The sequence below is a fragment of the Mustela erminea genome, chromosome 7 (assembly GCF_009829155.1).
Source record: "Mustela erminea isolate mMusErm1 chromosome 7, mMusErm1.Pri, whole genome shotgun sequence".
Classification (NCBI taxonomy): Eukaryota; Metazoa; Chordata; class Mammalia; order Carnivora; family Mustelidae; genus Mustela; species Mustela erminea.
In genome coordinates, this window is record NC_045620.1 from 52301123 (window position 1) to 52313939 (window position 12817).

At 35.0% G+C, this 12817-nt stretch overlaps 1 protein-coding gene across 4 annotated transcripts in view; it reads left to right on the forward strand.

Moving 5' to 3' along the window:
• SEPTIN10 (septin 10) overlaps nt 1-12817 on the forward strand; it is a 78161-nt gene that overhangs the window by 44833 nt on the left and 20511 nt on the right. For 3 of the 4 annotated variants that reach the window (XM_032351625.1, XM_032351622.1, XM_032351623.1), the window contains exons 3-6: nt 2056-2176; nt 2582-2777; nt 7893-8079; nt 11422-11583. In XM_032351625.1, the coding sequence (XP_032207516.1) occupies nt 2056-2176; nt 2582-2777; nt 7893-8079; nt 11422-11583 (666 nt within the window). The remainder of the gene's footprint in view (nt 1-2055; nt 2177-2581; nt 2778-7892; nt 8080-11421; nt 11584-12817) is intronic. The other variant, XM_032351624.1, reaches the window with a different exon arrangement.

A 12817-nucleotide genomic window follows, 5' to 3' on the forward strand; every position in this document is an offset into this window, starting at 1 on the left:
TGATATTGTTCCACAGTTTTTTTGGACTCTATTACAGTTTTAGTTTTTCTATAAGATATTTTTAGCTTGGATTGATGAAGATATTTAACTTGGATATAACTATTGAACAAATATTTCATTCCATTGTTTGAACTGCTGTTAATTCTGTTCAGTAGGTTTTTTTATTTTAGATGTTGCATTTTTCCTTCTAGGAATCCCATTTGTTGCCTTTTGTTGTTGAGAGTTTTCAAATCTCTCTTGTAGCTCGCCACCCATTATATCTATCTTCTTTTCCTGTAGAAAAAGAGGATTTTTTTTTCTTCTTCAGCATATTTGTCATAGTCATTTTTTAAAGTTTTTATCACCTGATTGAATATCTGGTTCATTTGTGGATCTCTTTCTTTTGACTGTTTTCTCCTGACTGCGAATCACATTTTTGTGCTTCTTCCTCTATAGTAATTTTTTATTGTATAGTAGATGTTATGGATGATACATTGTAGAGGTGCTGGATTCTTATTTCTTCTTCTGAAGAGTGTTGACCTTGGTTCTAGCAGGCAGTAAATTATTAGCTTGTTGTATTGTTCATGTTGAGCCTTAGTTTTTTTTTTTTTTTTAAAGATTTTATTTATTTATTTATTTGACAGAGAGAAATCACAAGTAGATGGAGAGGCAGGCAGAGAGAGAGAGAGGGAAGCAGGCTCCCTGCTGAGCAGAGAGCCCGATGCGGGACTCGATCCCAGGAACCTGAGATCATGACCTGAGCCGAAGGCAGTGGCTTAACCCACTGAGCCACCCAGGCGCCCGAGCCTTAGTTTTATACTTTGTTATTAGGGTAGGTCTATTTCAGTTGTGTACTAGGGAACATTTCTGATTCCTGGGATATGATCCTTACTCTTAAAATATGGTTCATACAGGTTTTTAGTGGAAAGTCTGAAATGTTTATTCAGCCCCTTTAATTTACAGAGTTAAACTTCAAGCTTCCTGGGCTGACATTCTTGAAAACTCTACATAGCTCCTTCCGATTTCCATTTTCCCTTTTCTAGGCTCCTTGTATTTCCCCTGTACTCGTGCAGTTCAGCAGTCAACCAGAGATTTGAGGGGAGTGCACTTGCATATTTTGGACTCCTTCCTTTCTGTAATTTTCTTCTTCAATTTTCAGCTGATACACCTGCCCTTATTTCCAACTTCTCAACCCATCCTGAGGTCTGTCTTCTTTGTGCAGCAGTGACTGGGGTATGCCTTCAGAAAGACCTTGAAAATGTGCATCTCACTTTACATGGTTTCCTACTCCCAAGAGTTTCATTCCCTCCAGTGCCCATTGGACTTTGGTTGCACTCCACTGATTTGGAAGAATAGATTATAAATGTTATTAGCAGGTGACATAAGTTACCATGCCATTACTGGGAGCTAAAACTGCATAATGTATTGTGCATTTTTCATGTGACTTTTTTTTAAAATATTTTATCTATTTGACAGAGAGTGATGACAGGTAGGCAGAGAGGGACAGAGAGAGAGAGCGAGGAGGAAGCAGGCTCACTGCCTAGCAGAGAGCCCGATGAGGGACTCAATCCCAGGACCCTGAGATCATGACCTGAGCTGAAGGCAGAGGCTTAACCCACTGAGCCACCCAGGCAGCCCATGTGACATTTCAGTGTAAAATTTAAGTTACCAAATACTTATCATAAACACCTATAATAACTTTATTCCATTTTGTGGGTGACTCTGCCATAGTTTACATGATTTCCTATTTTTTGGAAATCAAGTATTTGAATGTTGTAAGTAATGCTGGACTCTCATTGTATGAAGAGAATAAGAAATGTGTTTGTTTTCAGGGTTTGGAATCAGGTTTCTCACAAATTAACTTAACATGGTTGTATCTTGATGAAGGTCTAATGATCATAAAATCTTTAGTTTCTTTGGTAAATTATATTTATCTTTTCAAATGTGCCTGCATCCTATTTTAGTAAAAGTTTTTTTTTTTTGCTTTAATGAATTATAATTAAAATTTTAAATTTAATTTAAAACAATTTTAATTAGTTGTTTTAAATTATTGCCATTGTCTTTGTTTTCCTTCAGCAAAAAAAAGAAAATATTCGTTCTTTAACTATGTCTGGCCATGTTGGTTTTGAGAGTTTGCCTGATCAGCTGGTCAATAGATCCATTCAGCAAGGCTTCTGTTTTAATATTCTCTGTGTGGGTAAGTGGCAAACTCTTCCTCTAAATTATTCCTTTATATTCCTTGTGTTCTCTTCACTCTTGGAAGCAGTATGATGCTCATGTTATTAATTTGAGATCATGATTGCAGATTTTTTTCAGTTACTTAAATCCTATCAGTTTTGGTTTTCTTTGCTGTACTGCTTTAAACTTTTTTGATCTTTAAACATTTCAGTGCTTTCTTCAGAATCCTGAGTAACTTAGCATGTATACTAGCTTTTCTGTTCTGCTAATGACTCAGTGGACCAGCCTTAACTTGTATGTCTTTCATAGACAACACAGTCTTTGGAATGTTTGAAATATTTGGGATCCTTGAAACCAGTCTAAGAGTTCTTCTTTTTCTCATTTGTCCTCTACTCCTGGGACAATGTACCTTTGTTTCTTTCAGGGGAGACTGGAATTGGAAAATCAACGCTGATTGACACATTGTTTAATACTAATTTTGAAGACCATGAATCCTCACATTTTTACCCACATGTTAAACTTAAAGCTCAGACATATGAACTCCACGAAAGTAATGTTCGATTGAAATTGACCATTGTGAATACAGTAGGATTTGGTGACCAAATAAACAAAGAAGAGAGGTACATGTTTTCTTATTGTAATTGTCTTATTTTAAGACATTTGTCTTGTCCCAATAGGCATGATTTGGTTTTCTACTATGGAAATTCATACCGTTTCCTCCCAGACTTTATTTTTTTAAAGTAAATCAGCAGTGTTTATGACATTTTTCTACCCAGTTGTCTTAATTCTTTTTAGCATAATTTGACTCGAATTATTGAAATGTGTACTTGGGCAAAAATCATATTCCAGTTTGGTGTATAATAAGTGATTTGTACTAATTTTGAGGCAGGACTTATTTTGTTGAAGGGGAAAAAAAGTAAGACATACAATAGCAAATATATAATGGCCAAAATCATGGTGCATGAATTTTTCTGTGTGTAAAATTCTAAGCAAATCAGCCAGGTCCACTATTAAGCATTGCAGGAAAAGTCTGATAGTTGAAATTATTATTTATATTTTGTATTATGTCATTCTTCCTTCTATGGTATTATAAAGTGATTATAGATTGTGTATGAAACTCAAAATATGAAACAGGGAAATAGGTTGCGGTTAAGCAGGAACTTCTTATTTTTTCTTTTTGAAATGCGTATTTTTTCATTGTTAGAGGTATATTTCTAATTTTCTAAGTTTGATTTAGAGGGGAAATAGTTTGCATAATTGATTCCCTTTATGTGACTTAACGTGAGCCTTTCAGCACATTTATGTGGACTTTGCAGAAGAAGCAGATTAGTGGTAGTCAAAGGCCTATCACAAATTGCTTTAAATCTTCATAATTTCTTCTTTATAGTTTTCTATGTAGAGCTCTTATACATCTTTACTTAAATTTATTCTTAGATATTTGGCATATTTGATGCTCTCATAGATGACATCTTTTAGAAATATTTCATTTTCTATTTGGTGTTTAGAAATATAATTGATTTTGCATACAGTGACTTTTGTAAATTCTCTGATTAATTCCAACAATTCATCTCTAAATTTGTGTAGATTTTCTATGTATGTATAATAGTATAATCTGCAAATAGTAACATTTATATATTTTTTTCAGTTCATCTCTTTCTTTTAAAAAGTTTTATTGATGTATAATTTAAACAGAATAAATAAAATGCTTCTTTTTTAAGTGTACAACTCAGTTAATTTTGACAAATACATAGTTTTCTAACTACTACCACGATTATAACATAGGAAATATCCATGGTCTGAGGTTCTTTTCTCACATGTATGTGCAGGTTTAGTGCTTCACCACGGACTGGAGGAAACTGCTGTCTATCTAGATTATTAGTACTTTTGTTGGTGCAGGGCCTTCTATTCAGTGTCCTTACCTACCAATTCTAGTTGCCTTGGCCCTCCTGACCTCCTGTTTCTGTCTCTTCAACTCAGTGAGTCCACTGTGCTCTCTGCTTTCTTGTGCTGTGCTCTGGAAACTTGCCTTCAGGCAGTAAGGTGGGAGAATCATAAAGCTTTTCTCATTTATTTCCCTTCTCAATGAACACAATTTTACACTGCCTGTTGTCAGATGTCTGAAAGACTTTTTTGTATATTTTATCAAGTTTGTAGTTGTTCAGAGTGGGAGAATAAATGTAGTCCTGGTTACTTCATCATGGCTAAAGACAGTTTTAATTTTTCTTTCTTCCATTTTTAAAACCCAACAGTACTGGGTAGGACTTACAGTATTATGTTGGATAATCATGTTATTAGTGGGTATCATTGCCATGTCCTGATGCAAAGGGAAAGCTTTATTTTTTACCATTTATTATGCTTGCTTCCTTTTTTTTAAAAGTTGGAATAAGGAAGTTCCATTGTATTACTAGTGAGAGGTTTTTTTATTATTATGAGTAAATATTACCAGACATTTTTTGGTTTTGCATTCTGTAGAGAAGATTGTACATTTTCTTTAATCTTTAACAAGATGAATTTTAGTAACTGACTTTTCCTTGGTAACTTAGCCTCAAAATCTTGAATACCATTTTGTATTCTTTATATATTAGGTATAAAATTAGAGTTATTTTTCTCTGAAGTGATTGGTGGAACTCACTAATAAAACCGTCTCAGTCTGGAGTTTTCTGAGGTTTTTAATTAGTAACTAATTTTCTTTAATGATTATAGGCCAATTGAGAGTAGTTTCTTGAGAGTTGTAATCTTTTTTTTTTTTTTAAAGATGTTATTTATTTATTGAGAGAGAGTGAGAAAGCATGACAGGGGAGAAGGTCAGAGGGAGAACCAGACTCCCCATGGAGCCGGGAGCCCAATGCAGGACTCAATCCCAGGACTTCGGGATCACGACCCAAGCCAAAGGCAGTCGCCCAACCAACTGAGCCACCCAGGTGCTCCTTGAGACAGTTGTAATCTTAACAGTGTTCCAAGTGTCCATTTCATCCAAATTTTCGAAGATACTTATTTAAAATATTTGATAATATATTCCTCATATCATTTTATTGTTTACATCATCTGTGATGCTATCTTCATTTCCTTTTCTGTTTCTGATTATTTGTGCTTGTTTTCTTTTCCCTTTGATCAGTCTCAACAAAGCTTTGTTCGTTTGTGTTTTTATTGTTGTTGTTTTATGTGGAATTCTTAAAAATTTTTTTTTTTATTTTATTAACATAATGTATTATTAGCCCCAGGAGTACAGGTCTGTGAATCTCCAGGTCATCTATTTTTTTTTTTTGGCTTTATTATTGGTCTTCTCAATTTTATATTGCTTTTTCCCTACTTATTTCGCCTTTCTTTGAGTTTTGATCTAATTTGCTCTAATTTCACATTGATTCTCAGCTTTATGCTCTTAAGATTAAAAATTATTTACTGATGTTTGTTTTTTTCCTTTGATTCTCATTCATTGTGTTTTTTTTTTTCTTTTATGCTTGGTTATTTTTTTATTGTAGATTTCATGGTCTTTGGAAAAGTTTTTGCAGAGATACTTTGAGGTCTAAGATGAAGTTGTCTTCCTTTAAACAGATTTGGATATGTTTATGTTTGGCCCCTATTGGCTTTAATACTCTGAGGATCCTTAAACTCATTTTATGACTAAGGGTTCTCAGCATCAAAGAGGCACTGTGAACCTTGGCTTCGAATATGTGTGAGAGCAGACCCTGTGACTTCAAGTTCTCAAGGGCTTTTTGTCCCCCTTTTTATTTTCCCTGATTCATTTAGTGCCAGGGCAACCTTTCCTACAGAAACTTGGGGAGAGAAAGGGAATTGTAGGTTAATTTCTAGTTCATTCTTACCCTGAAGGTGTGGCTTTTAGGACCTCCATTCAGTGTGGGGAGGCAGTTTCTTAATAGACTCCTACCTGTATGGTCCCTGGGCTTTGATTTTTTCCTTCTTGTCCTGTGAGTCCTTTAGAAGTGAGGCTCAGGAACTAGATTGACAAGTGGCCTCAGGACAAAACTAGCTCTGATGCTTTTAGTGCAGGGGTTAGTAAACTCTTTCTGTAAAGTGCTAAATAGTAAATATTTCAGACTTTGTGGACTTACAATCTCTGTCCAAACTACTCAAAGCAGCCATAGGCAATACATAAACCAGTGAACAGGGCTATGTGATACAGACATTATCTGAACTTGGCCCATTTCCTGACCCCCTTCTCTAGTCTTCTGCTCACCTCTCTCAGGCTTTACTGTCTCTTCAATTTTGACCTGGTAATTCCTTATCACTTTGAAAGTTTTTAAGGAGGTGATTTTTATATTTTAAGCCATTGTCTTTTGTTTCATTGGAAGACTGAGTATGCAGTGTATTAGAATTGGAAACCTAGGGCAAATTACTGTGGAAGAACTTCTAATGGTATGCTGTTTATTTAGCAGAAGATGTTTTGGTCTTCATTTATGACAAGTGTAATGCAACACAGTCATGTAGAGGACTGTTTATGGCTATTAGGTCATAAAATAGGTCATGTTACTGATCTCCTTCAGGTCATTAATACATGCTTCTTTGGATTTTTCTTATGTTAAATATGTACTTACAGATTAAGTTTTACTATTTTATTATTTTGGGGAGGGAATCATGTTGGATCACATTTAGACAGGTTTCCCAAGGATAGTGTTCCTGATAATGAATACTTGTGCTCCTAATACTCTCTCTGATAATGTTCAAAGTGTAGGCTAGGTATTGTAGAGAACACAGAAATATAAGATAACTGTCTCTGTTCTCACATTTGTTTACCATCTGCATGGGAAGAACGGTATTCTGCGAGATTAAAAAAGGTGATGATCCTGAAGGACTAGAAGGATCAGGCAACTTTATGGAAGAAGTCAGTTCTGTGCACATTTATTGAGTCCCTAGGCTTCTCAAAGTACATCTCCATTTGGGCTACAAAGATAATTATAAAGGTGTCCAGGGAATTTGACAGAGGAACTATTTGCTATTATTTTTACTTGGAAAGTCAGGTTTACTTAAGAAGAGTAGGAAGTTGAATTGTGTAGATAATTTTTAGTATATCAGAATGAAGTGGAACATTCACAAACTAAGATGAATGCCCATGTCCATGCAGTGTGATATGATTTGCATCTTGAAGGATGAATAGAATGAAATAGCTAGAGGGAAAAAGGCATGCCAGGAAGAGAAGTGATCTAAGCAAGGACTTAAAGTGTGTGTGCCTTTCCTTTACTTGTAATTAAAGATAAAATCATGCCTGTATTACTGGTTATTTTCATTTGATGTATGCCTTTCCTCCTTTCTTTGTTACTGTTCTTCATGCCTTATGAATCTGATTTAAAAAGCAAGAAGTCATAGAATTTGACTTAAATGTCTTTTAGGTTATTAATACTCATGCCTTTTCTCAGTTAAATAATATGTTCAGTTTGGTTGTAGTTAAGTGCCTGAGCTCATTGAGCACCGTGGCAAGTATGGGAACCCTTATCAGAAAGGGGTGCAGTGTGTGAATGAATGTGAGAATGAGTCCATGTACCTTCATTCAGTTTCTATAAAGCAGTTTAAAGCACAGGTTGTACTGATGGTTTTAAAGTTCTACCTTTGTATGCATATTCTGTGCAGTTTGTTTTATTATTAAAGTTCTCTGTTTAGCAAAGATGATAACTATTTATTAATTGGTTAAAGTATAGATCTCACACCTTAGAATTACATAAATATCTTACTTAGGTAACATGGATATGCTGTATTAAATAATTAAATATTTATTTTTGCAGCTACCAACCAATAGTTGACTACATAGATGCTCAGTTTGAGGCCTATCTCCAAGAGGAGTTGAAGATCAAGCGCTCTCTCTTTAGCTACCACGATTCTCGCATCCACGTGTGTCTCTACTTCATCTCCCCGACAGGTCACTCTCTGAAGACACTAGATCTCTTAACAATGAAGAGCCTTGACAGCAAGGTGGGCTTGGAAAAGGACTCAATTTGTCATGCTTTAATATTTATTTTGAACTTCTAAAATATCTTTATTATATATATATATATATATATATATATATATATATATACACACACACACATATATATTTTAACTTTTATTCTGTGCATTTTTAGAACATTTGATAAGTTTCAATGTTAGGTTCTTTCCCAGAGAAATTCAGTTTGGAAGATGAGCTGCAAAGAAAACACATTAACATAAAATTTTAGTCCTTTTTTTAAGTGATTAAATTGCATGCCAGAATTTATTTGACACTAATTTTACTTTACGATGCTACTAAATGAGAAGAAGTTCATTGACAAAGATTAAGGTCTAATGTTTCATCATGTGTTATAATAAATTATGTTTTAATTTGAACCATCTGAAAACCTGCTTTTGAATTTCTGAGCCAAAGAGTGATATATAAATTCAGGGAGCTATAAAAAGTAATATCTACAAATTAACTAACTTGGTGGTTTTTTTTGTTTGTTTTTTTAAATCCATGTTAAAGGTGGTTGAGGACTGCTATCTCTACTGAAAAAACTAGTTTTCCTATAACCTCTGATGGTGTGAGAAATGCAGCTTTCATTATACTGGCTAATGATTTTTTGAGAAAGGATTCAAGAAAAAGGGCATTCTGGCCAGTAGTATTTTCTGTATAAAAATCAGTCTGGAAAAGCATAAGGCTGCCATTGAAGTTGTGATTGATTGACTTTTGGCTAGTTGCACAGTCCCCTGGCTTTAGCAAAAACTTGATGAAGCTTTTATGGTAGTTTACTTATCTGATCAGATGTCATAACCATTTATCCAGTATTTTCATAGTTGAGTCTAATTATATAGAAACTCTTAAAATCAACATAAAACCAAGAGTGTGCGAATTTTTCTTAGCTAGAGAGAAACAACATGATGTAATCTGTATAAACTAATCTGTATAAACAACATAGAATTTGGTGTCCTTGGAGGCTGGTTTTAAATCCTGGCTGTGTCACTTAATAGCTTTGTGTTCTTTGATGAGTTTCTATAGTCTCCTGAGCCTCAGTGTCCTCACATCTAAAATAAAAATTTAAGGAGAATAATGCCCTACTTCCGGGGGCAGATGTGAGTGTTAATTAAATTGATAGCTTGTCTTTCGTTCCTAAAAGCAGAATACTCCTCTGCTTGAAATGAAAGTTAACCTTTTGCAACCAGTGACAGGTTACCATCAGTGTGAACCATCTTTTTCCCTGCTCTTAACATACAAATATATGTACAGCTTTCAGTTTAGCTTTCAGTCTGTGATGTACCCTGCCAGCCTAATTATAGTGATATTCTTGGCTAAGAATGCCTGAGGTACTCCCCAACTATATTGTTCATAGCAAGCCCCACAGACATTATCCCCAGGGCCAGTGTCATGACTGGGCCAACCCTTGTGGCTCTTACTATGATCTTGGGACTTCAGCCAGATACCATCAGGAAACTTTGAAGGACAAGGTCTGTTACAGGTCCTAGAGGGTACATGGCATGCTGAAAGGCCACACAATGGGGTTAAATGTCATCCTGGGCTCTGCCTTTATTAGGGTTGAGCGTCAGGTGTCTCAGGTTTTATAAGTTCACTCTTTATTGGCAAATTTAAAACATAAGAGTGGGATTAGGGCATGCTCAAGTGGTCAGTTATCAAGGTCACCCAGGTTTTTTAAAAGGAAAATGTTATGGGTAGAGGTCGCTTTGTGCCTTATCCGGTTTTGCTAGTAGCTGTGTCATACAGCTAGCAATATGTTTATTCGATATGGATGTCTTTGAAATGAGCACCTTGACAATCAAAGCTTAATATCAGACACTTCTATTACAGAGTGCTTTTGCTATCTACTGTGGAAGTAATTATAAGATGTTAACTTGGCATAATTTATTGACAGTCTAAGTATATAATATTGAATCCAAGAACTTGGCATCAAATTTGTATGTACTTTAGCTAATTTAGCATGAAAGCTGTTTACCCACTATTGCTGGTGAGTTTTCATGGGTAGATGAGAAAATCTTTATTTCTTCTGGAGCATATTTATAAGACTAATAAATTGAATATGCACAGTAAGTGTGGAATTGTAGAAGAGCAAGAAATTTAAGAATAGAATTGATTTTTACTTTTCATTCTGAAAATTACATTGATACCTCACTCTCTTGATACTAGTTAGCCTGAAATTTTTCACTGAAACCAACTAATAACCAAAAAACAAAAAAACCTACAAACCCTAGATTTGTGGAGACCTCAATCTTTTATGGGACTGATGTTGCAAAGATAGTCTTCATGACCCCAGGGTTTTTCCTTTCTGGCCAGTGATAGGACTTTAAGGCTGAGAATGTCATGAACACTTTCAATTGGTATTCATAAAATTTCCTTTCTTCAAACAATTAGGTAGGAGTCTCTCACAACAGAGTACAGATTAGATGGATTCACTGGGAAGGCGATCTGCCAAAATGAGAGGAAGAAGGAGAAACTCAGCTGCTTCATAGTTTTGCAGAAGGATCAATTATCCTGATTATTAATGCTTAGATTATTAAGAAATAAAAAATAGTACAGATTAGATGGATTCACTGGGAAGGGGATCTGCCAAAATGAGAGGAAGAAGGAGAAACTCACCTGCTTCATAGTTTTACAGAAGGATCAATTATCCTGATTATTAATGCTTAGATTATTAAATTAAAAATACTTAGTGAATTCAGCAGGTGATCTCAGCTTCCTGCTTACATTTTGTGTGTGACAGAATTATGAGAGACTTTGAGAAATAGAAGAAAATGTAAGATTTCTAACCCTAAATTCAGATGTAAGATTAATTTTGTAAGAATTCTGCTTTTTATTTTATTTTTTTTTTTAAAGATTTTATTTATTTATTTGACAGAGAGAAATCACAAGTAGTCGGAGAGGCAGGCAGAGAGAGAGAGAGAGGGAAGCAGGCTCCCTGCTGAGCAGAGAGCCCGATGCGGGACTCGATCCCAGGACCCTGAGATTATGACCCGAGCCGAAGGCAGCGGCCTAACCCACTGAGCCACCCAGGCGCCCAGAATTCTGCTTTTTAAAAGCAGTTACTATTAAGGCCAGCATCTACAGAAGTGATTTGTGTAGGGGAATATGGTGACAGTGACAGTCAGGTTAGGAGTTGGCAAGCTTTTTCTGTGAAGCTGTGCTCTAGTAAATCTTAATTTATATCAACAGACAACTGTACCATAGTTTGTTCATTCCCAGATCTAGGTTACGGAAGTTAGTCAGAGACTGAGTGGTTTTGAATGCAAAACTACAGAATTAAAAAAATAAATCTCCAATTATGATATTTTGTTTTTCTTTATTGTTAATAGGTGAACATTATACCAGTGATTGCCAAAGCAGATGCAATTTCTAAAGCTGAATTACAGAAGTTTAAGATCAAGCTCATGAGTGAATTGGTTAGCAACGGTGTCCAGATATATCAGTTTCCAACAGACGATGAAACTATTGCTAAAATCAATGCTTCAATGAATGTAAGCTCCTAGTTGAATTTTAATTTTATTTACATGTGAAAAGACTAATTTATAAGTGACATTTATGCTAACACACTTTCACTTGTGTCTTCCAAAAAGACTTCACACTTACTGAATTTTCAATAAGTTCAATATAGGAAAATGTTTTATTTTCTAGAGTTGGAAAAAATATATGAGAATGTATTTACTTTCACCTAAATAAAATGATACATTGGCAAGGCTGGGATTTTCCTTTTGTGGCACCATGTTTACTAATTGCCTTAGAAAGATGCCTTTTGTCCTATCTTTAAAAAACATGTGAAGTCTTTCTATTCTCCTTTGGAATGCTTGGGAACTTTAAAATCTTTAAGGACATATTTCCGATCTGGTATTTAAGCTCATCCTCCCTTACAGCATCACATGTACATATTAAACATTCACATAACTTTTCTTTTCTTTTTTTTAAAGACTTTATTTATTTATTTGAGAGAGAGAGAATGAGAGAGAGCATGAGAGAGGTCAGCTGGAGAAGCAGACTCCCTGCCGAGCAAGGAGCCTGATGTAGGACTCGATTCTGGGACTCCAGGATCATGACCTGAGCCAAAGGCAGTTGCTTAACCAACTGAGCCACCCAGGTGCCCCAATATTCACGTAACTTTTTATCTAATATGACTAAAGATGGCTGAGTTCTTTGTGATACTTTCTTCAGGCTACTAAATTTCTTAAATATCTGGTTATATTTTGAAGAGTCATTGGTTTTAACTTAACCATATGTTCTTGTGGGAAATACTAACCTCCCTGAGATTGTTAACTTACCTACAAAATTGGGTTAATACCTGCAGTTGGGTTGTGAGGATTTAGTCTTTGTTCACTGCTTAACACAGTGACATTCAGTAACTGTTCATGCCATTTCTCCTTTTCCTTTTCTGATTTTTCATTAAGATACTTTAAATATATAAAAAACTGACTAATGTAAATGAAGTGATCTCAATACCGATGTGTTATATTGTCTCTAAATATAATTTTATTATTTGTGCCCACTTGGAATAATTTTTCAGAAAGACACCATTAAGACACATATCAGTTATTAAAAATTAAACATAATACTTAATACTTAAACATTAGACCTTTCTCCTGTATTAATTCTCACCTTCAGACATACCAGTCTATTCTACTACTATTCTCTAAATCTAGCTGTTACGTGTTTGTTCAAAATCTTCTCCTTACTTAAGTTAGTTCTTACTCTCCTTGGTCC